The 26032-nt window shown below is 42.5% G+C and overlaps 1 protein-coding gene across 11 annotated transcripts; it reads left to right on the forward strand.

Annotated features, from left to right (window-relative positions):
* The first annotated feature begins 100 nt into the window (after positions 1-100).
* Positions 101-25897, forward strand: LOC135523874 (SUN domain-containing protein 1-like). Of its 11 annotated transcripts, XM_064950862.1 has the most exons (23): positions 419-821; positions 1760-1862; positions 15027-15230; positions 15338-15567; positions 15708-15962; positions 16169-16291; positions 16587-16724; positions 17327-17407; positions 17767-17880; positions 17989-18087; positions 18798-18891; positions 18983-19044; positions 19199-19353; positions 19483-19752; positions 19921-20022; positions 20130-20200; positions 20297-20441; positions 22415-22723; positions 23492-23576; positions 23810-23925; positions 24107-24274; positions 24483-24575; positions 24759-25897. In XM_064950862.1, exons 2-23 carry the CDS (start codon positions 1795-1797, stop codon positions 24873-24875), a joined length of 3099 nt encoding a protein of 1032 aa, XP_064806934.1. In that variant the 5' UTR covers positions 419-821; positions 1760-1794; the 3' UTR covers positions 24876-25897. The 11 variants fall into 11 exon arrangements, with proteins under 11 accessions (XP_064806932.1, XP_064806930.1, XP_064806936.1 ...); XM_064950860.1 differs by lacking the exon at positions 419-821 and adding an exon at positions 101-191 and having other exon boundaries at positions 17767-18087; XM_064950858.1 differs by having other exon boundaries at positions 417-821; positions 17767-18087.
* The last annotated feature ends 135 nt before the right edge of the window (positions 25898-26032 follow it).

The following is a 26032-nucleotide window of genomic DNA, read 5'->3' on the forward strand; positions in this document are numbered from 1 at the left end:
GACGGTTTTGGAGAGCTTATCAAGAAACATTTACTGTCAAACTGCGACAAGAGTGAACCTACGTTAGCTAACCGGTCATCTGTCAATGTTAGCAAACTAACCGGTCACCTGTCAACGATAGCTAGCAGCTCGTCCATCGCGTGGCAACATTTACCCGTATTTGTAAATCATCTAACTACATTGACATTAAGGTAAGCGGACATATTCATGAACAGTATATAATATTAACTACTTTGGCAAACCGCTGGATGTATCCCAAAACAAAGTCACGTCTGGAAGTTTGACAGTTCATTTTTCGCGGGATCCCGCCCACTGTAAATTACAATTGGAGGTGAGGCTCCCAGCCTCCTTTGAACCGTGCACCGATTGGTTCAAGTTTGAAAAGGCTACTGAAGTGACATTTGACATTCTGCCTGCCTGTACAATTTACAAAGATGTTTGTGTGTAGCAGAGACCGGTGTGTACATGAGTAGCACATTCTGGATGAGAGAACAAGCAACACTAGTACTAGCAAAGAGCAGTTATTTCTCCCGCTTTGTTGGGGAAGCCATTTTGGAATTCTGAATTTGTAATGACTAGGGATTTTTTTTTTTTTTAGTACAGTTGATAGCTGACTCATTTACTCTTGTACCTACTGCAACGTGCCCACACTTTGAGGGATACTGTTTATATTGGGAAGTTTGAGGCAGAACAGTGCACCTACGCCCACTTGGCTGCTCTACACCGTGACTCACGAGTCTGTATGCGGCATGAAGTCAGCTAATTTTCGCTGCAGCTCTCCTGATCTTATTCTGTGGATTTACAAGTTGTATTTACAAAAGGCAAGTTAATGGTGTATTTGACTATACAAATGAAGAGTAGCTTGATAACTAGGCTGCTCTTTACTTCATACTCTGTCTGTAATTAGTCTATTTGTGAATCTCACTGATACTTTGTCTAAATTCAGTCTGAGTCCTTTTCTTTGTTTACACTACATGAGATGTGACTATGGAAGTTAGGCTAGTTTACATAGGGTGACAGTTCAGAGTAGTTGTTTATTTCATTCATAGCCATACAGGTTAACAGTACCTACCTGGGCGGCAGGTAGCCTAGCGGTTCGAGCCAGTAACCGAAAAGTCTTTGGTTCGAATACCCAAGCCGTTAGGATGCCAAAAAAAATTAATAAAGGAATTGATCTAACCCTAATTTGCTCCAAGGGGCGCCGAATTACTATGGCTGACCCTGTAAAACGACACATTAAACTGCATTATCCGGTGTATGTGACGATAAAACATTTAAAAAAAAAATGTTTTGGGGCAGAGTTCTACAAATATTGTTATTTTGTATGGAGAGATGTTTATGTACGTGTAAAGATGAGGATTGCTTATTACGTCTTTAAAATGGGTCAGTGTTCTTACCATGTACTACTCGGAACCACAGACATCCGGCAGCCATTAGTTGTCCAGAAATACAGGTCCCACCCAGCCCTCTCATCACACTGTCTGGGTGTGACTTGAGTAAACTCCAAGGCTACTATTGCACAGCCATATACTTAAGTGCCATTAGAAAATGGACCCTGTCATGATGCAGCAAAATATCTAGTTTCTGAGGCGAGTTATTAAGCAGAAATTGGTTTTGGGGTAAGCAGTTACTCCTAAAAACATTATTTCTACTAATTTAACTGCTACCTTTGTTAGTTAGGAGCTCATAGTATTGTTTGAATTGATGGGGTGAATATGTACTACTGGGTTGTAAAAGTCTCATGGTTTGGCTCTTGCAGTCTCATTACTGAGAAAAATTGGAGGCTGGACAGGCATGGACCGTTCAAAAGTGAACTCACGCGCCCCACCCCCAGGGAACACTGGCTATACCTACTCTCACAGGTGAGTGTGCATGCAAAGCCGCCAGTCTCAAGGCCCTGAAAGAGGGATGTCCTGAATGATTTCAATGACTTTCCATTTTAAAGGAGGGGTTCCAAAACCTCTTCACTCGTGGCCCCCCCTTCCAGCATTGGAACAGCTTGTGCCTGCATCACGTCTTTTTCTATAGCACTGTTCATGACAAACTGTTAACACCCCTCTTATTGGTTGAAATAATTTCAGGTTAAAGCTTATTTCCTATAATTCTACACATTTTGTCATGGTGTGCTAAGAACATTTTTCAGTTTTAAAGCTATTTTTCTTGCAATTCAATACATTTTGCCATGTCTAATGTGTATTCATGTGCTATTTAAGTGGCAACAATATCTATGGGTTAAACTTAAATAACAAAACATTAGCTGATCCGGGCTAGTTGAGCCAAAGTTATAAATAGCTCTAAGGTATGCAATGACAAATTGATGATACACTACCCAATTTTGAGAAGTACACCTTGTGCATTCTATTACAACTTTCAAGAGTATGTTTAAAAAAAATATATATTTTTTTAAACATACTCTTGAAAGTTGTAATAGAATGCACAAGGTGTACTATATATATATATATATGAAATAAGCTGGACTGAGTATTATATTTTTTCGGGGGGGGGCCCACAGTTTGGGAACCACTGGTTTAATCGATGGTGAGCATAAATTGGCTTTTTTTGTGTCAAATACCCTAGATGAATTTGCTTTGACCAAGGGCTTGTTTCAACAAATCACACTGGTAGGAGTTGCATGCATATGTTTCTCACATGTTAATTTTGATTTGAAATGTTATTTGAGTAACTGTAGCCCAAGGTGGTTTTCCAGGATTGCACTTTCTGACAATTTTTTTTGCCTTCTAACAAAATAAATGTCACGATTTAGGGTAGTTGAATGATTTTATTCAGAGATTCCAGCTCTCATTCTGAGCCGGGTTTATATAGTATTATGGAACCTCTCCACGTGTATTTGGCAATGTTCCCCTTTCTGAATAAAGAGAAGTGCAAAGCGGATATGTGTCACCGACCCACTGGTTTGTTCTTTGACTGGGTGTGTCTGTTATGCGTGACTCAGAGAGAGGGTGTAGATGTTGGAGCTGTTGCACGTGATGTGACAATATTAGCCATTTTATTTCACCATCTGCTCTTAGAACACACAAGCCTGGTAGACAAGTGCTCCTATATATTTTCTGTTCTTTGCAGTTGCGTTTGGTCGAGCTTAGCTAATAAAACAAAGGTTTTTATTTCACTTGCCTCTAAATGGTAGATTTACATACTACTAGGGCTGTCCCCAACTTTCGATTGGTAAATTTTAAAATCTCTTAATTTTTTATCTGATTTTTTTTAAAGGTTTATATTGGCACATCCTATGTGTCTTGTTAAGGAGAAACATTCCCTCAACCCTGGCTCTTTACCTGACACATGTATGCATTGTATGCACGTGACCAAAGACCCATTCGCACGGGAGTAGTATTACTAGAGAATGTTGGTTATGTGATTTATTATTCCAGAAGAAGATTCAGACTGGATTAGTTTTTCTCAAACAGCCCCCTGTAGTTTACATTTTTGTATTTTTTTTGTAAATTGAAAGTTATGAAGGAAGCCTGGAGGTTTTTATTCTAGTTGTGAAGATGGTATTTCAACATGTCCAGGTGATAGGGCCACACTGATAGCTGGTTTCTAAACCATACCATATTTCCTAAAGTGTTGGCATAATATTTGAATTGAGGAAGTGTTATTTTAGCGGTCCTCAGTACATCCTAAATACTCCGCTGCCTTCAGATGTGAGCTAAACCGTGCAATTGCACTTGCGAAGCAATTTTAAGGCTATTGATAATTCTCATCTCAACATTTCCAAACATTTAGGTCAGTTGTATGCAGCTGCTTTGCAATTTATTAACAGCAAGGGATGCATTAAATGGGGGGATACTGATGCATTTGTCATTATTCCATTCATACGCCAAAACATAAACAATCATTCATTGTGAAAGTTGATAGGCTACATGTAGGCCGTTCATATAGTTTATATGCAGCACTTAGTTACATTTATAGAATCAGTTATTGTTTTCTTGCACAAACTGAGAGAAACACTCAAATGCCAACATTTCTCTTAAAACCCTGGGATGTCAATTCGCATGGAACTAGTATTATCAGAGGACATTGGAGTTGGCCAAAAAACTAAGTTATTCTGCCTAGAATTGTTACATTCCAGCCATTTACAAATTACTGACATTGCAGATTCGGACGGGACTAAAATTACAGATGTGGTGGTTTTGTGCACATAATTGCATTCCACAATTTAAAAACTTATCCCGTCCGAGGCCTCCTGAGTGGCGCAGTGGTTAAGGGCGCTGTACTGCAGCGCCAGCTGTGCCACAAGAGACTCTGGGTTCGCGCCCAGACTCTGCCTTAACCGGCCGCGACCAGGAGGATGCTGTGTTAAGTGCGGCTTGGTTGGGTTGTGTTTCGGAGGACGCATGACTTTCAACCTTCGTTTCTCCCGAGACCATACGGGAGTTGTAGCAATGAGACAAGATAGTAGCTACTACCAATTGGATACCATGAAAAAGGGGGTAAAATTTAGAAAAAAGAGAAACTTATCCCGTCCGACTAGGGCTTGACCTATAGCCGTCTTTGCCGTTCTGCTGCCATAGTCAAGACTAAAAAATGCTGTCCCCGCAAAACTAGAATAGTCCCAGTAAGCAACATGACAATGAAAAGACTAATAAAATATGTGTTTTCCAGACGTTGGGTTAATTTTCAAGTTAAATACTTATTTTCCTGATGTTGCAATTATGTATTTTAGATATTGAAATCGGGCTCATTTTTTGGTTTAGAATGAAAGCTGAAAATAAGTAATTTTATAGGTGTCTGTTCGGACCAACCAAGCCTATTTGCAATGTGTTTACACAGAGGGAAATGCAAAATTATTTTGTTTTTCATGAGCTTGTCAAATATGCTTAAAACCACTGATCATGACAACGGTGTGACACTCCTGGACAACAGTTGATTGTACGTTCCAAATTGTCCATTTTTACTTTGACTTGTCCTGCTTTTATGATATGTTGCTAAACATGACGGATCTTTTTTTTTTTTTTTTTTTTTTTTTTTTTTGCTTGAGTGCCATTTTTAGGTTAGCTGATTTGAAATTGAGAAACGTGCTTTATTTATAGGCTTGCTTTATTGTATTTTAAGACAATGGTTGATTGCATCTCAAATCATGAATCACTCATGCTGTGATGACATCAACAAATTAATGATTGCTACAGTAGCCTATAGAAGTGTTGAAATATAGGCCTAAGTAAGTTACCATATTAAGGCTAAACTGGATGTGCTCTTCGGCCTACAGCTCGACTGTGGTTATACAAGGATGCTTTACTGCATTCGGAATAATCGGCCCCTTTCTCCACATTTTGTTACGTTACAGCCTTATTCTAAAATGGATAAAATTATTTCCCCCTCAATCTGCACACACTACCCCATAATGACAAAGTGAAAACATATTTTTAGAATTTTTGGCAAATGTAGTAAATAAAGTAACAGAATTACCTTATTTAGTATTCATACCCTTTGATATGAGACTCGAAATTGAGCTCGGTGCATCCTGTTTCCATTGCTCATCCTTGAATGTTTCTACAATTTCATTGGATTTCACCGGTGGCAAATTTAAATTGATTTGGACATTATTTAAATAGACACCGGTCTATATGAGTTCCAACAGTTGACGGTACATGTCAGAGCAAAAACCAAGCCATGAGGTTGAAGGAATTGTCCGTAGAGCTCGGATCTGGGGAAGGGAACCAAAACATTTCTGCAGCTTTGAAGGTCTCCAAGAACACTGGCTTCCATCCTTAAATGGCAGCAGTTTGGAACCACCAAGACTCTTCCTAGAGCTGCCAAACTGAGCAATCGGGGGAGAAAGGTCTTGGTCAGGGAGGGGACCAAGAACCCCATTGTCACTCTGATAGCGCTCTGGAGTTCCTCTGTGGAGATGGTTGTCCTTTTGGAAGGTTATCCCATCTCTGCAGCAATCCACCAATCACGCATTTATGGTAGTGGCCAGACTGTAGCCACTCATCAGTAAAAGGCACATGACAGCCCTTTTGGAGTTTGCCAAAAGGCACCTAAAGGTGTCTCAGACCATGAGAAACAAGATTCTCCGTTCTAATGAAATCAAGCTTGAACTCTTTGGCCTGAATGCCAAGCATCACATCTGGAGGAAACCTGGCAGCATTCCTATGGTGAAGCATGGTGGTGGCAGCATCATGCTATGGGGATGTTTTTCAGGGGCAGGGACTGGGAGACTACTCAGATCAAGGCAAAGATGAACAGCGCAAAGTACAAAGATCCTTGATGAAAACCTGTTCTAGAGCTCTCTGGAACTTACTGGGACGAAGGTTCCCCTTCCATCAGGACAACTACCCTAAGCACACAGCCAATACAATGCAGACGTGGCTTCGGGAAAAGTTTCTGAATGTCCTTGAGTGGCCCAGCCAGAGCCAGGACTTAAACCCTCCAGAGATCTGAAAATAGCTGTGCAGTGACACACCCCCATCCAACCTGACCGAGCTTGAGAGGATCTGCATAGAAGACTGGAAGAAACTCCCCAAATACAGGTGTGCCAAGCTTGTAGCGTCATACCCAGAAGACTCGAGGCTGCCAAAGGTGCTTCAACAAAGTACTGAGTGACGGACCCGGTCTTTCAAAGATAATTTGTAAAAATCCCAAACTTCAGAGATCTTCATTGTAAAGGCTTTAAACACTGTTTCCCATGCTTGTTCAATGAACCATGAACATGCACTTGCGGATCGGTCGTTAAGACACTAACAGCTTAGATGGTAGGCAATTAAGGTCAGTTATGAAAACTTAGGGCACTAAAAAGGCCTTTCTACTGACTGAAAAACACCAAAAGAAAGATGACTAGGGTCCTGAGTTTTCATAACTGTGACTTTAATTGCCTACCATCTGCCAAATGACTTAAATGTAAATGTGTCTTAACGACCAATCCGCAGGTGCATGTTCATTAATTGTTTATCTCAACGCATTTATTCTGCGTGAACATGCCTTAGGCATGCTGCAAGGATGCATGAGGACTGCGTATGTGGCCAGGGCAATAATTTGCAATGTCCGTACTGTGAGACTCCTAAGACAGTGCTACAGGGAGACAGGACGGAGAGCTAATCGTCCTCGCAGTGGAAGACCACGTGTAACAACACCTGCTCAGGATCGGTATATCCGAACATCACACCTGCTGGACAGGTACAGGATGGCAAAAACATTGTTACACCAGGAACGCACAATCCCTCCTCCAGTGCTCAGACTGTCCGCAATAGGCCGAGAGAGGCTGGACTGAGGGCTTGTAGACCTGTTGTAAGGCAGGTCCTCACCAGACATCACCGGCAACAATGTCGCCTATGGGCACAAACCCACCGTCGCTAGACCAGACAGGACTGGCAAAAAGTGCTCTTCACGGAGTTGTGGTTTTGTCTTAACGGGGGTGATGGTCTGATTTGCATTTATCGTTGACGGTAAGGGACATAATATTCTATTTCTGTTAGTCACATGTCAAATCAAATTTATTTATATAGCCCTTCGTACATCAGCTGATATCTCAAAGTGCTGTACAGAAACCCAGCCTAAAACCCCGAACAGCAAGCAATGCAGGTGTAGAAGCAGAGGAACCAGGCTATGTGGGGTGGCCAGTCCTCTTCTGGCTGTGCCGGGTAGAGATTATAACAGAACATGGCCAAGATGTTCAAATGTTCATAAATGACCAGCATGGTCGAATAATAATAAGGCAGAACAGTTGAAACTGGCGCAGCAGCACGGCCAGGTGGACTGGGGACAGCATGGACAGCATGGAGTCATGTCAGGTAGTCCTGGGGCATGGTCCTAGGGCTCAGGTCCTCCGAGAGAGAAAGAAAGAGAATTAGAGAGAGCATATGTGGGGTGGCCAGTCCTCTTCCGGCTGTGCCGGGTGGAGGTTATAACAGAACATGGCCAAGATGTTCAAATGTTCATAAATGACCAGCATGGTCGAATAATAATGTCTGTGGAACTTGTTCAGTTTCTGTTGAATCTTGTTATGTTCATACAAATATTTACACGTTTGCTGAAAATAAACAGGGATGACAGTGAGCACATTTCCTTTTTTGCTGAGTTTGTCATTCTGTCCTTGAGCTGTTCTTGTCTATTGATGTTTTGTGTGGACCCCAGGAAGAGTAGCTGCTGCTTTAGCAACAGCTAATGTGGATCCTACTAAAATACCAAAACATTATTGGGAAATTATTTAATCCATTTTAGAATAAGGCTGTAACGTAAGAAAATGTGTGGTCTGAATGAGAGCCAGTTTCATAGTGCTTGATGGTATTTGCGACTGCACTTGAAGACCCGTTCAAAATTCTTGAAGTTTTCCAGATTGACTGGCCTTCATGTCTTAAAGTAATGATGGACGGTCATTTCTCTTTGCTTATTTGAGATATTCTTGGACTTAGCCCTATTTGGTAAAATACCATCTTCTGTATACCAACCCTACCTTGTCACAACACTGATTGGCTCTAATGCATTAAGAAAATAAATTTAACATTTAACAAGGCACACCTGTTAATTGAAATGCAATCCAGTTGACTTACTCATGAAGCTGCTTGAGAGAATGCCAAGTGTGCAAAGAAGTCAAGGCAAAGGGTGGCTGCTTTGAAGAATCTTAAATATATTTTGATTTAACACTTTTTGGTTACTATGTTTTTTCATAGTTTTGATTTCACTATTCTACAATGTTGAAAAATAAGGAAAAACCCTTGAATGAGTAGGTGTCAACTTGAGTGGTACGGTTTTTGTTTATTTTTAAAACAATTGCTACTGCCCGACCTAAAGCAATCTCGGTCGACCAGTAGCTTATTGACCAGACAATCGACCAGCCGACTAAATGGGTCAGACCTACATACCACAGACAGTAGTTATAGGGGGTAATGAGGTTGTATGCCCGACCTAAAAGTCATAGTGAGATGGAGGGCAATTGTGGAGAATATTTCAGTGACCAGGTTCGGTGATGATCTGCTGCTCCCTAGTCTGACAAATAGTAAGGAAATTATACGGTCTGTGTAGCAACAGGTTCTAGTGTCTTTTCCTTCTAGAGTACATTTTATTGTGGGATTGGCTGGATACGGCTGGTCAGTGTTTGGCTTGATTGATTAACCTGGCTGCACAACTCTTGAGCAAATAGTTAGTCTCCAGATGTGTACTTAGGCGTGTAGCTTGTAAGTAGCCCTAGGCTTGCTTGATGCAGCATAGATCTGTGTTTCTGTAAGAAAGTGATAAGCAACAGCCAGAGATCTTTGCTTATCTTATCGTGTTTGCTGATCCCTGCTCATGAAACACAATTGTTTGCACAGTCTTTAATCAGGATGGAGCTTGTCAGATCCAAATGTATTGGTCATGTGCTGAATACAACAGGTATTATTTACAGGTTAATGCTTAGTTATGAGCCCATCCCCAACAATGCAGAGTTTATTTTATTTTAATTTTATTTCACCTATATTTAACCAGGTAGGCTAGTTGAGAACAAGTTCTCATTTGCAACTGTGACCTGGCCGAGATAAAGCATAGCAGTGTGAACAGACAACAGAGTTACACGTGTGGTAAACAATTAACAAGTCAATAACACAGTAGGAAAAAGTCTATATACATTGTGTGCAAAAGGCATGAGGTTGGCGAATAATTACAATTTTGCAGATTAACACTGGAGTGATAAATGATCAGATGGTAATGTACAGGTAGAGATATTGGTGTGCAGAAAAGTAAATTAAATATAAACAGTATGGGGATGAGGTAGGTAAAATTGGGTGGGCTATTTACCGATAGACTATGTACAGCTGCAGCGATCGGTTAGCTGCTCAGATAGCAGATGTTTGAATTTGGTAAGGGAGATAAGTCTCCAACATCAGCTTTTATTTATATATATATATATATATATTTATTGTTTTTTTGCAATTCGTTCCAGTCACAGGCAGCAGAGAACAGGCAGTTGCCGAAGTCGAGGATCGGTAGGATAGTCAGTTTTACGAGGGTAAGTTTGGCGGCGTGAGTGAAGGAAGCTTTGTTGCGGAATAGAAAGCCGACTAGATTTGATTGGAGATGTTTGATATGAGTCTGGAAGGAGAGTTTACAGTATAGTCAGACACCTAGGTACTTATTGATGTCCACATATTCAAGGTCGGAACCATCCAGGGTGGTGATGCTAGTCAGGCGTGCGGGTGCAGGCAGCGAACGGTTGAAAAGCATGCATTTGGTTTTACTAGCATTCAAGAGCAGTTGGAGGCCACGGAAGGAGTGTTGTATGGCATTGAAGCTCGTTTGGAGGTTAGATAGCAGTGTCCAAATAAAAAGGAAATAGTAACACAATAAACATGAGGCAATATACAAGGAGTAGCAGTACCGAGTCAATGTGCAGGGGTACGGGGCAAGACAGTATACACATTCAGTGCTGGAAAGGTACCCAATTCTCATACTAGAGTAAAAGTCAACATACCTTAATAGAAAATTACTCCAGTGAAAGTCAGAGGTAGAAGTCTAAAACTATTTGTTTTTTAAAGAATGTACTAAACTATTTAAAGTAAATGTAATCGCTAATATATACTTCAGTACTAAAAGTACATCATTTAACTCCTTATTAAGCAAACCAGATGGCTTTTTAAAATTTTAAATATATTTAATACAATTGTGGATAGCCAGGGGCACATTTCAACATCTACAAATCAAGCATTTTGTGTTTAGTAAATCTGACAGATTAGAGGCAGTAGGGATGACCAGGGATCTTCTCCTGAGTGTGTGAATTGGACCATTTTCCTGTCCTCCTAAGCATTCAAAATGTAGCTTGTACCTTTGGGAGTCAGGGAAAATGCAAAGTGTGTTTTTTCATTAGGGATGTAATAAAGTTGTTAAATATAAGGTCGTAAAGTGCAGATACTACAATATTTTTGGGGATACCTTAAAGTATTTTTACTAAAGTATTTTGCACCACGGTGTATCAGTGACTAGGCAATCAGGATATATTGTAAACAGAGTAGCAGTGTGTCAGTGTAGTATGTATGGGTAGAGGCTAGTGATTGTAAGGAGTTGGTGCAAAACCATTAAATTAATAAAAGGGGTCAATGTAAATGGTCTGAGTAGCCATTTGATGAACTGTTCAGCAGTCTTAAGGCTTGGGGGTAGACGCTGTTCAGGTGCCTTTTGTTCCCAGACTTGGTGCTCCCGTACCGCTTGCTGTGCTGTCGTCAGACTGTTCGCTCTGCTTGGGTGGCTGGAGTGTTTGACAATTTGTGAGATGTTGTCGGTCGAGGGAAAGATTTGACAGTCACAGATTTCCTGGAGTTGGCCTTAATGGACTATTGATTAACACCAAGATGGTGATAGGCAATCAAGAATGGTATTGAGTTCTGTCTACTTAGAAATTCCTCTCTGTTGCCATTTTTTTTTTTTTTTAAATTTGATTTATTTAACCAGGTAGGCTAGCTGAGAACAAGTTATAATTTGCAACTGGGACCTGACCAAGATAAAGCAAAGCAGTGTGATACAGACAACAGAGTTACACATGGAGTAAACAATAAACAAGTCAATGACACCGTATTAAAAAAAGAAAGTCATGAGGAGGAAGGCAATAAATAAGCCATAGGAGCAAATAATTACAATTTAGCAGATTAACACTGGAGTGATAAATGAGCAGATGATGATGTGCAAGTAGAGATACTGGTGTACAAAAGAGCAGAAAAGTACAATAAAAAACAGTATGGGGATCAGGTAGGTAGATTGGGTGGGCTATTTACAGATGGACTATGTACAGCTGCAGCACTCGGTTAGCTGCTCAGATAGCAGATGTTTAAAGTTGTTGAGAGAAATAAGTCTCAGACTTCAGTGATTTAAAAAAAAAAAATAATAATAAATAATAATAATAATTTGCAATTCGTTCCAATTACTGGCAGCAGAGAACTGGAAGGAAAGGCGGCCAAATGAGGTGTTGGCTTTGATCAGTGAGATATACCTGCTGGAACATGTGCTATGGGTGGGTGTTATCGTGAACTGAGAAGGCGGAGCTTTACCGAGCATAGACTTATCACTGTATGTTTTGGAATGAAGTCGCATGTCGTGATAGTTTTGTCTGAACTGAAACAAACCAGTCAGTGTGCAGCAGCAGATTGGTAAGAACCGTGATAGACTCCTGTCTTGTCCTTTTGTGTGTGAGTGAGAGGAAGAACGACTGCTGCACCCATTGGCCTGGTCTCACTGAAGCTGTCCTGGGCCTGGCTCACCTTGCCCAGACCCCAGCCTGGGAATTTGGGTGGGACTACACACCGCTGTCCCACGCAAGGGCCTAGAGCACACTGGCAGGAGGAGCAGCAGGCCAGGCAGAGGAAAGCACTTAATTGGCTCTGCCAAGGCCCTGTGTAATCCTGGAGAGGCTTTATTTAGCTCAGGCGTTAGCAACTGGTGGTCCAAAACTGTCCCACAAGTGTTGTTTTTTAAAAAAAATTTTTTTTTAAATTGACTGCAAGGTTTTTTGCACGAAAATGACATTGATTTAGTAAAATGTTTGTTTTTGGTAAAAACATGGCAAATCACCAGGAATTCAGCTAAAAACGAGTTTCATTTAGGAAATCTGTTAGCCAAGTATTCCCACAAATAAAGACCCATACAGACAGTAGTTAGGAGCGATAAATTAGTTAAGAAAAGGTCGCTGGTTCGAATCCACAAGACAACTAGGTGAAAAATCTGTGCCTTTGAACAAGGCACTAAACCCTAATTGCTTCTGTAAGTCACTGTGGGTAAGAGTCCGCTAAATGACTAAAATGTAAATATGTGATCATGTTGCAATGTAATCAAGTTATGAAATTGTTATTTTCTAAAATCATATCTTTTTGGTCTTAGTAGTGGTCAATTTGCAGTGTACAAATTATAATTATGTTCCAGTCCCCGACTATCCGCTCTGCCAAATATCGGCCTGTAGCTAAATCTAGTTCCCTACCCCCGATTTTAGCGAGTGACGGAAGACTCAGTGGGAGAACCAGAGGGCAGGGTGAGTTTATTTTTATGTAGGAAAGAGCCCCGTTAGTCCTTTGTTTATGGATTACCAACATTAGTTTTATAGATAAGTTCAGGGACTCAGATGTCTCCCTTCTCTTCCTCCTTTTGTACAGTCAGTTGCACTTAAGAACTGACCTCCCTTGTCAGTTTAAAATGCATAATGTAAGGATTGGTGTCATTGTTTCACCGAGGGAGGGGGGTTGTTGAGTAGGTAAGTGGCTCGTCTGTCCCTGGCTACAGGAAGTGAAGTGTAGCCTAGGCTACATACAGTAAGTGAAGTAGTGTTAGGTTGCCTGAGCTCTCCTGGCTCGCAGGATAGTGTGTGGAGTGTCTGTGGGTGTTCATGATGTTTATCCGTGGGTTTATTTCCCTGGGATGAGCGACGGTGACGAGGGGTGGACTCTGGAGAGCTGGGGTTGGACAGACCTGTGTGTATCATCCTCATTTCTGTTTCATTACCTTTGTGTGTGTGCACTTGGCTATGTTTAGATAGCAAGCAGTCACTCCTATGTGCTCAACTTGAAGGTTGTGTGTGTGTGTGTTTTCATAGGGATTAGGTTTCAGGCTGTAATAGCCTGTCATGCATTGTTCTGGAAAGTTGTTACACTGTGCTAGCTATTCCCTACTTGGACTTCAGTTAGCCTTATGATCTTATCTGTCGCAAGCACAGATTTTGAAACGGTTCCAAAGTCCAACAATGTGAATGCCAGATAGTTGTCCCTTGAGAGATGGCAGCAGTTTGCTTTTTTTTTTTTTTTTTTGCAAGGTTAAGTTGGGCATTGCCTAATAAATTAGACAGATGTAAACCTGGTTACAGTCTTAGATGATGTCATTTTGTTTGGAACATATCATCTGAACAAGTGCTATAAGCCAGAATGTTGAATAAAATGTAATTGGGAAAAAAGTTGATGTTAATACTCGATACCAAGACATATTATCCGAAGTCAGAGAATGGTACTTGACACAGAATGGTACTTGACACAGAATAGTACTTGATCCAGCTACTCCTGTTCAATCGTTGGGCATCTTTTTAGTAAAATATTTTACGTGACAGCCATGTATGCATTAATAAACCAATTACACAATCAATTTGACTGTTTTACCAATGTCACTACTTCACATAATGGCATTCTTTTATTGGAATGGTACATCGCCATTTGATAAACTGGGCATATCAAAGATGTAGCCTCTGTCTATTCACAATGCAGGTGACTTCATATTCAGTAGGAGTGTGTGCATGCGTTGACTTATTGAGTTTGTTTTGGCTGACGTCCTCTGTAGCCCCATGAATCTGTTTCACTTCCACGTGGAACTTTTTTTATTGTACTGAACAACATTTGCATATAAGTAGCTTATTTTATAAAAGTCTGCAGAGTCTCTTAACCTGTAATGATTTCATTCACAAGCAAAGAGGTTGGAGCCCTTTTGGGGGAGAGGGAAAGAAGTGAGGGAGAGATTTTAAACGAAATAATGTTTTTGGTGGCAATCAGCATATTTTGCATTTCACAAAGGTACTAGGGTAGTGAATTGATGCTAGCATCATGAAGTTAATAGTAAGGAAAGTTAGCCTAGCTGGAAGCTACCGGTATCGTCTTGCATTGTAAAGTGTTCTAGCCTGTATGAACATTCGTTGTTTTGCTCAGTTTCAAAAATGTTACGTGTAGTGTCACAAATAATCATGTGTGTTAAGTTCTGTGCAGCATGAGGGAGCTAACATGATGCAGCCCAGACTCCGATTGCATGCTTGCATTGAGTGGAGCAGGCACGGTGCGTTCCGTGGGGGACATTGGCTGCGACACCACACAATTTACCAATTGCACCTTCCCTGTTTTTGTATATTAACTGTAAAGGAAGTTGGATCATAGGCTCTACTTTAATATTTATGTGTGATGTAAAGGCTACATAATATGGTAGTAGATTTGAAGAAGTGCCCTTTTCAAGACACCAAGGACAATGAAAACCGAAGGGCATTGCCAATCGAATGAATCACTGATTAGAGACTGCTACTTGTGTTGTTTTTTAAATTCTAATCTAATGCATTCCTCCCATCTTCTCTTCCTTGTGTTGCTCAGCTCCAGCTACTCTACAACAGCCCTGGACTTTGAGAAGGAGCACAGGATCACGCCAGTCTTAGAGTCTCCCAGGATGTCTCGGCGGAGCCTGCGTCTGCACTCCACCACTGGTCTCTATGGCGACGACAGCTTGGACTCTTCTCTCAACCACATGTACCACAGCGCCTCCTTCAGTGCAGGAGGAGCCAGTCGCAGAGATTCAAAGTAAGCGATGTTGTAGGTCGCCCTGTGGTTCCTTCAATTGATTTGGGCCCAGAAAATGTTACATCCAGTGTTTTCTATGTCTAATCTGACTGTCTGTTCTCTCCCAGGGCGTTGAAGAGCAGGAGGTCTCAGCAGCACTCTGTCTCCTGCTCCCAGTCTCTGCTCCTCACCACGCCCCTTAAGAGCCAGCATGGCTCCCAGCAACACAACAGCAGCCTGCACAGCGTGGCCGCCAGCGACGCCTCCCTGCTCTCCTCCATGCTGGACAAGTCGTGTATCCAGGAGCGCACACTGGTCGAAGGCTTCTGGGGCTTGGATGAAGACTCTGAACTCAAAGGTAATTTTTAAAAGGAACTTATCAAGCAGTTACTTGTACTGTCCACAACTTCAGCCTGTGTCTTGAATGGATTCCTTTACAATGGGCTATTTATTTATTTTAAAATTATTATTTTTTATGATCAAATCTGTGTTTCTTAGAGCGGACCATGACAGACAGTATGTGTGAGGCCAACGGAAACATTAACTCGGCACAGACCCAGACCTCCATGGTCAACGGAAGCTTCTGTAAGGACCGCACGATCCACCTGGACAGAAATGACGCGCTCACCGCCTACTCCAAGCACTCCTCAACTGCAGCCCGCTCTGCCACCAACAAGCAGGCCCTGACAGCCCCCGCCGCCTCACCTCCCTCCACCATCTACGCCAGGGACAAAAGCCGCAAGCACAGGACGGGTGAGCGAGGCAGCCACAGAAGTACTATAACGTGCATGTCCTTAAAACTTGCCTTGTACTTGGGAGTGTGAGTTTTGCCTTCCAATTTTCGTTTTGAAGGAATATCATACAGTGTAGATGCGTGAGTTTTGGAATTTCGTTTTAACATTTTGACATGTTTTGTGATTTTTGTAAAGTGCATTTTGTACTAAGTTGATTTGATTCAGGTGTGCTGGTGTCCTTCTCGGACACCTGTGTGCGCGTGAGCAGGAGGGCAGCAGCCTCTGTGGCGTCCGTCTTCTCACTGCTCTTACAGAGTGTGCTGCTGAGGTCACGTAAAGAGGGCACAGGTATCAGGCTCTGCGCCGGCTCTGCCTCTTGAGGTCTTTACAGCGCCAACATTTCCTCTCTTTATTCCTCACACATCTGCCTGACAGCTTCCCACTTTTTTTTGTGTTATGAATGATGACTATATCAGATAATTCACTGTTAGATGGGGGGGGCTCAACTTTTTCCTGCACTCTGTAACAGTGGCTTGTGCAGGCTGCCAATAAATCTGATAAAGCATGTTGCTGAAGCTTAACATAATCATGTCATTTGGGTCGTTCCTTAAAAAAACACACAAAAAACGCTCTTTCTCTTTAGGTGTCCTGTGGTCAGCTTTAGACACCTGTCTGAACCATAGCAGGAGGGCAGCTGCCTTCACTGTGTGTGTAGTGACTCTGCTCATACAGGCTGCTGTGCTGAAGATGGGCAGTGTGGGCAGAAAAGTGGTTAATGGAGGTATTCCACTGCTTTTTTTTTTTAGAGGCTAACCCATTTTTTTTTTGTGGCATCTGGGCTTCCACAAGGCGGGTGTGTGTGTGTGATTTGCGTGACACTTGATTTCAGGAATCTTGCTGCTTGCAGTGCACCAATTCTACATTTCACTCGGTTTTTGAATAGATAATGGTGAATGAGTCTTTTCCTCCTGCACTGACTCTGGAGGTTGCAGATGCTGTGTGAATGATCATGGTGGCTTTCACTGATTAACCTGAACTCACACTCCTTGTCACCTGCTTCTGACTCTTCTCCCTCTTTCTTTTCTCTCTTTTTCCAGGGGGAGAGAGGCTGACACTACCACAGTTTATCCTGCCTACACCTTTCACTCCTTTTTACATTACACTACCTTTTTATATTCTGGTGTTTTCACTTTGACCACACAAATTTCACCCTCTGTTTCTCTTCCAAACAAATGGGCTGCTTTAGCTGTTGCCCTGGTGACATGCAAATGCTCTCTCTCGCTCTCGACTCACTATGTTCCTCAGCTCCGGTGAAGGGAAAGAGGGATGTTTGAAGTTTGTCTATTTAGTTGTTTCATTTGATTTCTTTCTTATTGGTTGTAGCTCACTCCAGCTACTGCGGAAGCATGAATGTAAATGAGTTGGGGACTGAGGGGAAACGCGTGAATCTGAATGGTGCTCTTTGTAAGTGTAACTGACTTTGACATTTTTGTTGACTTTGACATGTGTATTGTGTGTGTGTGTTATTTTTAAAAAGGTCTATAATGGACTAACATTTGGTGATTGGTGTGGTTAGTGAGTAGCCTACATCTTGTGCTGTAGCGGAGTGCTTCTGTCACTGTGCAACCCAGAGATGTAAAGAGAGCTTCCTCTTAGCCTTTCACTCACTCTTTGTGGCTACACACACATCTGCCATTGACTTTTGTTAGATTTCTTTGTTAGCAGAAATGTCAGCCCTTCTGCTGTTTTTATAATTTTCTTTAGTCTCTCAAAACAATGTCATGCGTTCTTTTGCTGCTCATCCACACTGCTTACAATAACAGGTGACGACTGCAAAGGGAAGCAGCGCGTGGAGACACGCATTGTCCAATCCTCATCACGGGTCTGCCGGTCACACCATGTGTTGGGGGAACTGTGGCTTGCCACTGCTTACTCAGGTTACCTATTAAGCGATCAAACTCTGGCCTATCCTCATACACTTGAAATGAATGAATCCAGTTCAACCTTTTTAGTCCCCTGTTTTTTGTTACTTGGTTGGTCCCCAGGCTCCAGTGTGTTGTGGGCGGGGCAGAAGGCAGGCTCAGCTGTGCGGTCCGTGACAAGGAGGATGCTGTCTGTTCTCTGGTTGGCAGCCGTGTCCCCAGGTCACCATTTTTACCATGTTTCAAATAACTCCACACTCTTACCGTGTTTAACCAGCCTCTCAACCTCCGGATAAACCTCTGCTTGGCCTGCATGTTTCCTCCTAGTTCTAGTCTCCCCATGGCTAGCTTGTGTGTCTTTCTACCTTTTAAAACCTATTAGAATGGTGGCTTGGAGTGCAATCTAACCTTGCAGTTTAACAGGTGCTGCAGGCTCTTACAAAATACTGGGACTCATTCTTACCTGTTCCGTTTAATTTGCGTTTCATCATTTGAATTTGCTGTGTTAGGCTAGGAAACTGCAACGACTGTCTGCAGAAGTGCTTCCCCATCTGTCTGCTGCTTCTGTCCCTCTGGGCGGGAATTTCGATTTTAAAATCTGTTCCAAGAATGGGAGCAATTTGTCAACAGGAGTGTGATGGAGTACTGCGGTTAAACGAAAGATGGGCTCGTCCTAAAAACATTTTTTTTTTTAAAGAATCTCTGCTGCACTCTGCATCTACGCTGACAGAGAAGAACACTGTTGTTCTATCGCCCCTGTCTGTAACTAACTCCGTAACCTGCACTTTATCTCCTTGCCTCTTACCTCCATCTGGTGAATGTACTTAATTACCTTGTCTTTAGTGCTGTGTGGAAGTGCCTCTACCCCCTCCCACCTCCTGAAGAACTTCCACTAATCTGCTCTCCATGGCTTTCTTTTATTGTGTGTTCAGGGAAGTCAGTGACCAGGGCTTTCTGGTGGCTGGGGACTGGATGGTATCATCTGGCCACCGTCATGTCGCTCCTCAACATCTTCGTCTTGACACGGTGAGTCTCTTGGGGCTGCTGGAGTAACACCCGAGGCTTGTGGATGGGATACATGTGATCACACTAACAAGGGTGTTTCTGTTTTTCATAGGTGCCTTCCCAAGCTCCTCAAACTCCTGCTGATTCTGCTCCCATTCCTCCTTGTCCTCCTGGGTGAGTAGCACCGCTCTTGCTGTTCACCCCGAAGCCCTGCTGCTGGTTATCCATATTCCGTAGTACTGTGCAGTCACTTATTCTGACATATTTCAACTGCATTCCACTGCAGACACCTTTTCTGTCTCATTTATCCTCCTCTGGGTTCTCGCAGCTCTGTGGCACTGGGGTCCGTCCAGCCTGCTGTCTGTGTTGCCTGCCATTAACATCACTGAGTGGAGGACGGCCTACTCCTTCAGTCAGACCCCTCTGGAACCAACCAAAGACAGCCAGCCCATCATGGCTCAACCACCACCAGCTGTATCACAGGTTGAAGTGATATTGATGCTCGTATTCATTCACCATTTATGATTGTCATCTTGCGTAAGACCATCTAATTCTATGGATAAGGCTAGTTGCACAGTTAGCTGACCTCTATCCTCCCATCTATGAGAGCAGCCAGGCAGTGTGCTGGTGTCTGTGGACTCTGAGCGCCTAGCCCGGTTGGAGCAGAGGCTGGCCCAACTGTGGGAGAAGGTGGAGCGAGGGGGCCGAAGGCAGGAAAACCAGCACAGGGAGGTGCTGAGTCTCTACCAGTCTGTACGAGAGCAGCTGGACACCCAGACAGACAAGGACAGCATGGGGCTGTGGGTGTCTGGCCTGCTGGAGGAGAGACTCCTTCTGCTGAAGAGAGGGATGGAGAAGGATGCAGCACTGCGGAGAGAACTGGTGAGATTATCCTGGTTGGATTGTTAGGGATTTATTTGATCCAGTATATTAATTTAACTTGTAATGAAAAGTTAACAAGTATACAATTCGGTACGCTTACTTGGTTAGCTTTTTAACTTTTTTTTAGCCTCTGTATGCTCATTCATCTACTCTTCCTGTGTTGTTCAGAGTCAGGAGATTGGAGAGCAGTATGTGGTGCAGCAGCAGGGCCAAGAGTCTCGTCTGGCTCAGCTAGAGGTGCTGCTGCAGACACTGACTGCCAAGACAGAGGTATAGACTCAGAGCCTAAACTCAATTCTATGCACTTACTTTACTGTAGAAGCTCTATTAAAAAGTATTTGTCATATATCCATGTTATGTTGATTTTACATCTTCAGGAGGTGCAGAGGAGGCAAGCAGACACTTCCAGTGCTACACCTGCACTGCCACCAGTTCCTGTGCAAGTCAAGTGAGTTCAGCACTTAACCCTTTTGGATTGTAATAATTCAATAAAATCATGAGTGGTGTTGAATATTCCTCCTCGTGACAATGTGTGCTCTTTCAGTGTGGGTGTGGACAGAGAGTCCCGTGATGCCTTGCTGGCGGAGGTGCAACTTCTAGAGGCGACGCTGGGGGGCATTAGGCAGGACCTGCAGGGGGTGATGGGATGCCAGGGCATGTGTGACCGCCTGGACACACTCCATGAAACGGTGAGTAGCTTGCTCTGTACTGTGCATGCATTGTACCAGGGCTTGACATTACTTTTTTTTTTTTTTTTTTTTACATGTCCAAAAGCTCAAGTCACTTGGTTTGTAACACCATAGGCCAAAAAGGTGACTGAGAATTGGGTTGTAATGATAGAAGGAACCACTTGACCAAATAACCTTATTATCACTGGTATTGACAATGGAAGGCTGCTGGTCTCTTATCTAATTTCTAATGTGGTATATCTCCTGCTGTTGTGGTCTTGAGCAAGGCACTTAATTCGCCACAAATTAAAACACTGCACTGACAGGCTTCTGTATAAAACACGTGGGCCGTCAACCTTCCATCTGGAGAGCTACTGGGTGTGCATGCTTTTGATCCATCCCTGCTCAAACATACCAGTCAGTTTATCAAGGTCCTGTTTAAAAATAAAAATGTTTTTAACAATGTGTTTTGTTCGAGCAGGGCTGGCGCAAAAGCCTGCACACCCAGTAGGTCTCCTGGATGAGTGTTGGACACTCTGCAACATTACAATTACAACCAAATACTTATGAAATAAATCCCTCATTCAATGACCCAGGGATCAAATGGCTACGGTGTGGGAGGTAGTGAACTGTACTGAACAAAAATATAAATGCAACATGCAACACGTTTTTCTAAAATAAATTTTTTGTCTCAGTTCATATAAGGAAATCAATCAATTTTCTATGTATTTCACTTGACTGGGCAGGGGTGCAGCCATAGGTGTGCCTGGAAGGGCATAGGCCCACCCACTCGGAGCCAGGCCCAGCCAATCAGAACAAGTGTATATATTCTTTTTTTTTCACAAGGGCTTTATTACAGACAGAAATATTCCTTAGTCTCATCAGGTGGCTGGTCTCAGATCTTGCAGGTGAAGAGGCCAGATGTGTAGGTCCTGTGCTGGCGTGGTTACATGTGGTCTGCGGTTCAACAAATTCCATTTGTCACGTGCCGACTACCACGTGTAGACCTTACAGTGAAATATTTACTTACAAGCCCTTATCCAACAATGCAGTTTTAAGAAAATAGAGTTATGAAAATATTTATAAAATAAACTAAAGTAAAACTTTACTTTTAAAGAGTTTTCAAGTAACACAATAAAATAACAATAATGAGGCAATACAGGGGGTACCGGTACTGAGTCAATGTGCGGGGGTGTACAGGTTAGTCGTGGTAATTTGTATATGTATGTAGGGATAAAGTGACTCTGTAGATAATAAACAGAGTAGCAGCAGTGTAAATGACCCTCTGTAGCGCCTTGTGGTCGGATGCCGAGCAGTTGCCATACCAGACAGTGATGCAACCGGTCAGAATGCTGTAGAACTTTGAGGCTCTGGGGACCCATGCTAAATCTTTTCAGTCTCTTGACCTCTTCATGACTTTCTTGGTGTGTTTAGACCACAATAGTTTGTTGGTTATGTGGACACCAAGGAACGTGAGGCCGGTTGGGTGTAATAACTGCACATTTTAGAGTGGCCTTTTATTGTCCCCAGCACACTGCACCTGTATAATGATCATGCTGTTAAATCAGCTTCTTGATATGCCACACCTATTAGGTGGACGGATTGTCTTGGCAAAGGAGAAATGCTCACTAACAGGGATGTAAACAAATTCGTGTACAAAATTTGAGAGAAATAGGACCGTGAGCAAACCATTGCATCCGGTTTTGTACAAATCATTTGTTTTGTTTTGACTTTTTTTGACATGTTCATTCTGACAATTTAAATCAGAGATCTGCTTGTCCAACAATTATTTTAAAAATGTACTTGCTGATGAGAGTTTAATGTCGAGCCCTGTGTACCTTTCCAGATGGCCTCTCCCATTCCTTTGATTAGCTGGTCCTGTACAGACACTCAATATTATTTAGTACTGAGATGATTTTGCTGGAGTTCTTTATATAAATCCTCTCTGCTGACCTCTGTCTGATGGTGTCTGTCTCACTGTGTGGTCGTGGCAGGTGTCTGAGCAAGTGTCTGCCCAGGTGAGGACGGAACTGCGGGCCCTGTTCTCTCGCAGCGAGCAGGTCGGCGATTCCCAAACCGGAGAGAATGAGCTCCCAGAGTCCCTGCTGCAGTGGCTCTCTGAGCGCTATGTAAGCGGGGTTGATGTGTACGCCTCTCTGACCTCCCTGGAGCTCAGCATCCTGCAGAACGTGACCCTGCAGCTGGAGAAGAGCAGGGCCAGGCAGGAGACGCACAGCACTGAGACTGTCACTCAGACTGTGATGCACACTGTTGGAGCCGCAGGGGCCGGGATGTCTGAGGAGGTAGGTTTGGTTTGGGGAATTTTGTGACAAGAACATTTGTGTAGTTTTTATTGGTCTAATTTGTTTTAAGAAATCGCTATAAAGCATTTCCCGGTTGCTAAAATTTGAAGAGTTTGCCTAATTTAAGTTTGACTAAATTAATAAGTATAGTGTAAAGAAGTGTTCGCCAACTAGCGGACCACGGGTGGCCGTTTTTATCTGGCCACCCTAAGTATTCCCATGCGTTATAGAGCGCAACGTGATCATATACATATGTAATCAAGGTTTGAAGTGCTTATGTTTCAGTCAAATATATTTAAAAAGAAATGTGGGCTTCTTGCGGTCAATTTGCAGTCTAGAAATGATTTGTAATTATGTTCTGGCCCCTGGACCATCCGCTTGAGAAAATAATCGACCCGTGGCTGAATTTAGTTGATGATCCCTGGTGTACAGAAGCATTGTACCATCTAAACTGCTGTGAAATATATTTTATATAAACAAAAATGTTATTTTCAGCTGTTTTAAAGCTGGTGTACAAAACCGGAAGTAAAAGATGCAAAAACTAAACTTAAGAACAGAAAGTATTTAAATGGCGCACATAGAACCGATCTACCACTTCTTAGACTTTCCTTGACTGCTCTAACTCTTGTTTCAGTGAATTTGGTTGGGTCACCCAAAAAGTTAAGATTGAGTGTTTTGGATTTGAAAATGATTTCATGCAATGTGATCGTCTGCACTATTCCATTTCATCACCCAACCAACCACTCTTTTCCTTTCTTTTTCCTCCAGCATGTACAGCTGATAGTGAAGAATGCTCTGAAACTCTACTCCCAGGATCGGACCGGCCTGGTAGACTATGCTCTGGAGTCTGGCGGTAAAGTTTCACAGTTGTTGTGATGGGGTGTGGCGACTCAGCTTTAAAAAATAAATACAAATAATAAATAATCTACTGCCTATTATTTGAATGATCTGTTTGTACTTTGTACAGTAGTTCCTGGTATGACTGGCTTTAACATTGCCCTCGTTGTAAAATGGGTGTGGTTGACATTGTGTACAGTCGTGAAAGTGACATGAGCTATCAATGGCTGTGTGTTTTTCTGTCTACAGGCGGCAGCATCCTGAGCACTCGTTGCTCTGAGACGTACGAGACAAAGACTGCACTGATGAGTCTGTTTGGCCTCCCGCTCTGGTACTTCTCCCAGTCTCCTCGTGTGGCCATACAGGTACGAATCAAGTCATCGCACCACATGAGATGAATCTGAGTTTTATGATATCTTCGTGATTTACTAGATTCAATACATTGGGTTTCCGTTCCTGATACTGCCTTGCTGACACATGGAAGACCTTTTCAAAAGTAGTCCATCCATAACCTGGTTTAATCTTGAGCTCTCTCTTACACTGCAGCCTGACGTCCATCCAGGGAACTGCTGGGCGTTTCAGGGTTCTCATGGTTACCTGGTGATTCGTCTCTCCATGAGGATCGTGCCCTCTGCCTTCTCATTGGAGCACATCCCCAAATCCCTTTCGCCAACAGGCACCATCAGCAGCGCCCCGCGCCAGTTTACCGTCTATGTAAGCCATGCAAACCTCAACTACCCTGCTTACCCAATTAACATTCATGTTGGCTATTACTGTCTCAGCCATTCAGAAGCAAACCTAGTAGACACTCAAGTCAGTCACAAACACATTTAGTGTGAGTGAACTCTGGTGAGGCACTACTGATTGACACTTTATTGCTGTGGGTCTCTGCTGTTTTCTAACTGTGTACTCTTGTTTCCAGGGTCTGGATGATGAGTACCAGCAGGAGGGTAAGTTACTGGGCAGCTACACCTACCAGGATGATGAAGATGCGCTTCAGACTTATCCTGTCACCGTAAGTACACTTCAACACTACCTCAAGGGGCTTGATTGGCCAGTGGAAGATGTGTTATGTTAGTAGTCCACATGGCATTTATCTCTAGTACGATTAGAGATGGTGACTTGGGAAAGTTGTAGGTCTTGATACTTCTTACATGGCTTGAGTCTAAATTGAGTGTCTTCTGCTATCTATCCACAGGAGGAGAATGATAAAGCCTATCAGATCATTGAGGTTCGAGTGCTGTCCAACTGGGGTCACCCGGAGTACACCTGCCTGTACCGCATCAGAGTGCACGGTCAGCCCAGTGTCAACTGATGGCACAGATCAGACCACCCTGTCTACATTTTAATGTTCTGCAGATGACTGGAGCCAATTATGCGCACACGTAAATATGCTTGATCCACAAACTTTATCTGTGCACTATAACTCATCCCACCAGGACAGCGGCTCTAACAGTGACCACACGTCTGAATCTGAAGCATGGCCACTGGTGCCTGACTTTCGAAGGACTATCACCCAACCACTAATAATTTATTACATTTGTAAAACGGCTTTCATTTGACAGAATAATCTCAAAGTAACATTGGGCTCCTAAATAGGGGAGGAAAATATGGATGCGATTCTGCTTTACTATGTCAGACAAGATTTTATTGGTTAAGGAATGTTTCAAGTACATTTACTCAGTCTATTTATACATGCGCTATATGTGTTGACAACTGAATTCATGTGTTGAGCCCTTGTCGCTCATGGTGAAACCAGGGCCCATATCCACAAAGCATATCAGAGTATGAGTACTGATCTAAGATCAGTTTGTCCTTTTGGATCATAATGAATAAGATCATATGGACAGATCCTAGATCAACTCCTCTATTATGCTTTGTGGATATGGGCCCAGGTTCTACCATGTTCTTACGAACAACGGAAGAATGTAAACTTGTACATTTTGTCAATAGTTTGTCATTTTTAAGTCTACTAATATCAGTGTTGCTTTGAAATATGTATATGCTGCAATTTATAAAATGTTATTAATTTGTTTGCATTTTTTAAAGGGAATTTACCGCTCAAGTAAGTTAAGGATATCTTGCACTGGTCCTTTCAGCCACAGAAGTCAGGCTTTAGCCCTTTATTGAGTATCTTCAAGTGCCCAGTTGTAAATGTCATTGTTTGTCCCGAGTTACTGAAATGCCAATCTGTGTAATATATTTTTGTAAAGGCTTTTTGGACTATTTGTAAATGGTCTTGGGACTATGCAGGTTTATTTCGTTTTATAATTTTATTTTTGTCTTTTGTACATAATTGTAATGTGTAAAATGTTCAAATAAAAACCTTGATTTTGATTTATGTAGCAGTCATTGACTTGAGTTTAGCTTTTTTATTTTTATTAATAACTTTGAAAGGAAATAAGGCAGAATAGTTTCAACAAATGTGGAAATGTTTTGTCATGGCACACCAGCAGTTTGGTTGCAGACTGA

The sequence above is a fragment of the Oncorhynchus masou genome, chromosome 31 (assembly GCF_036934945.1).
Source record: "Oncorhynchus masou masou isolate Uvic2021 chromosome 31, UVic_Omas_1.1, whole genome shotgun sequence".
Lineage (NCBI taxonomy): Eukaryota > Metazoa > Chordata > Actinopteri > Salmoniformes > Salmonidae > Oncorhynchus > Oncorhynchus masou.

Excerpts from the sequence above, each read along its gene's own strand:
- LOC135523874 (XM_064950860.1), top strand. The coding sequence starts at position 1,795 with ATGGACCGTTCAAAAGTGAACTCACGCGCCCCACCCCCAGGGAACACT. Across the intron at positions 18,088-18,797 it reads GTTGGCAGCCGTGTCCCCAG|GGAAGTCAGTGACCAGGGCT; the intron begins GTCACCATTTTT and ends TTGTGTGTTCAG. Across the intron at positions 19,354-19,482 it reads CACCACCAGCTGTATCACAG|CCAGGCAGTGTGCTGGTGTC; the intron begins GTTGAAGTGATA and ends CTATGAGAGCAG.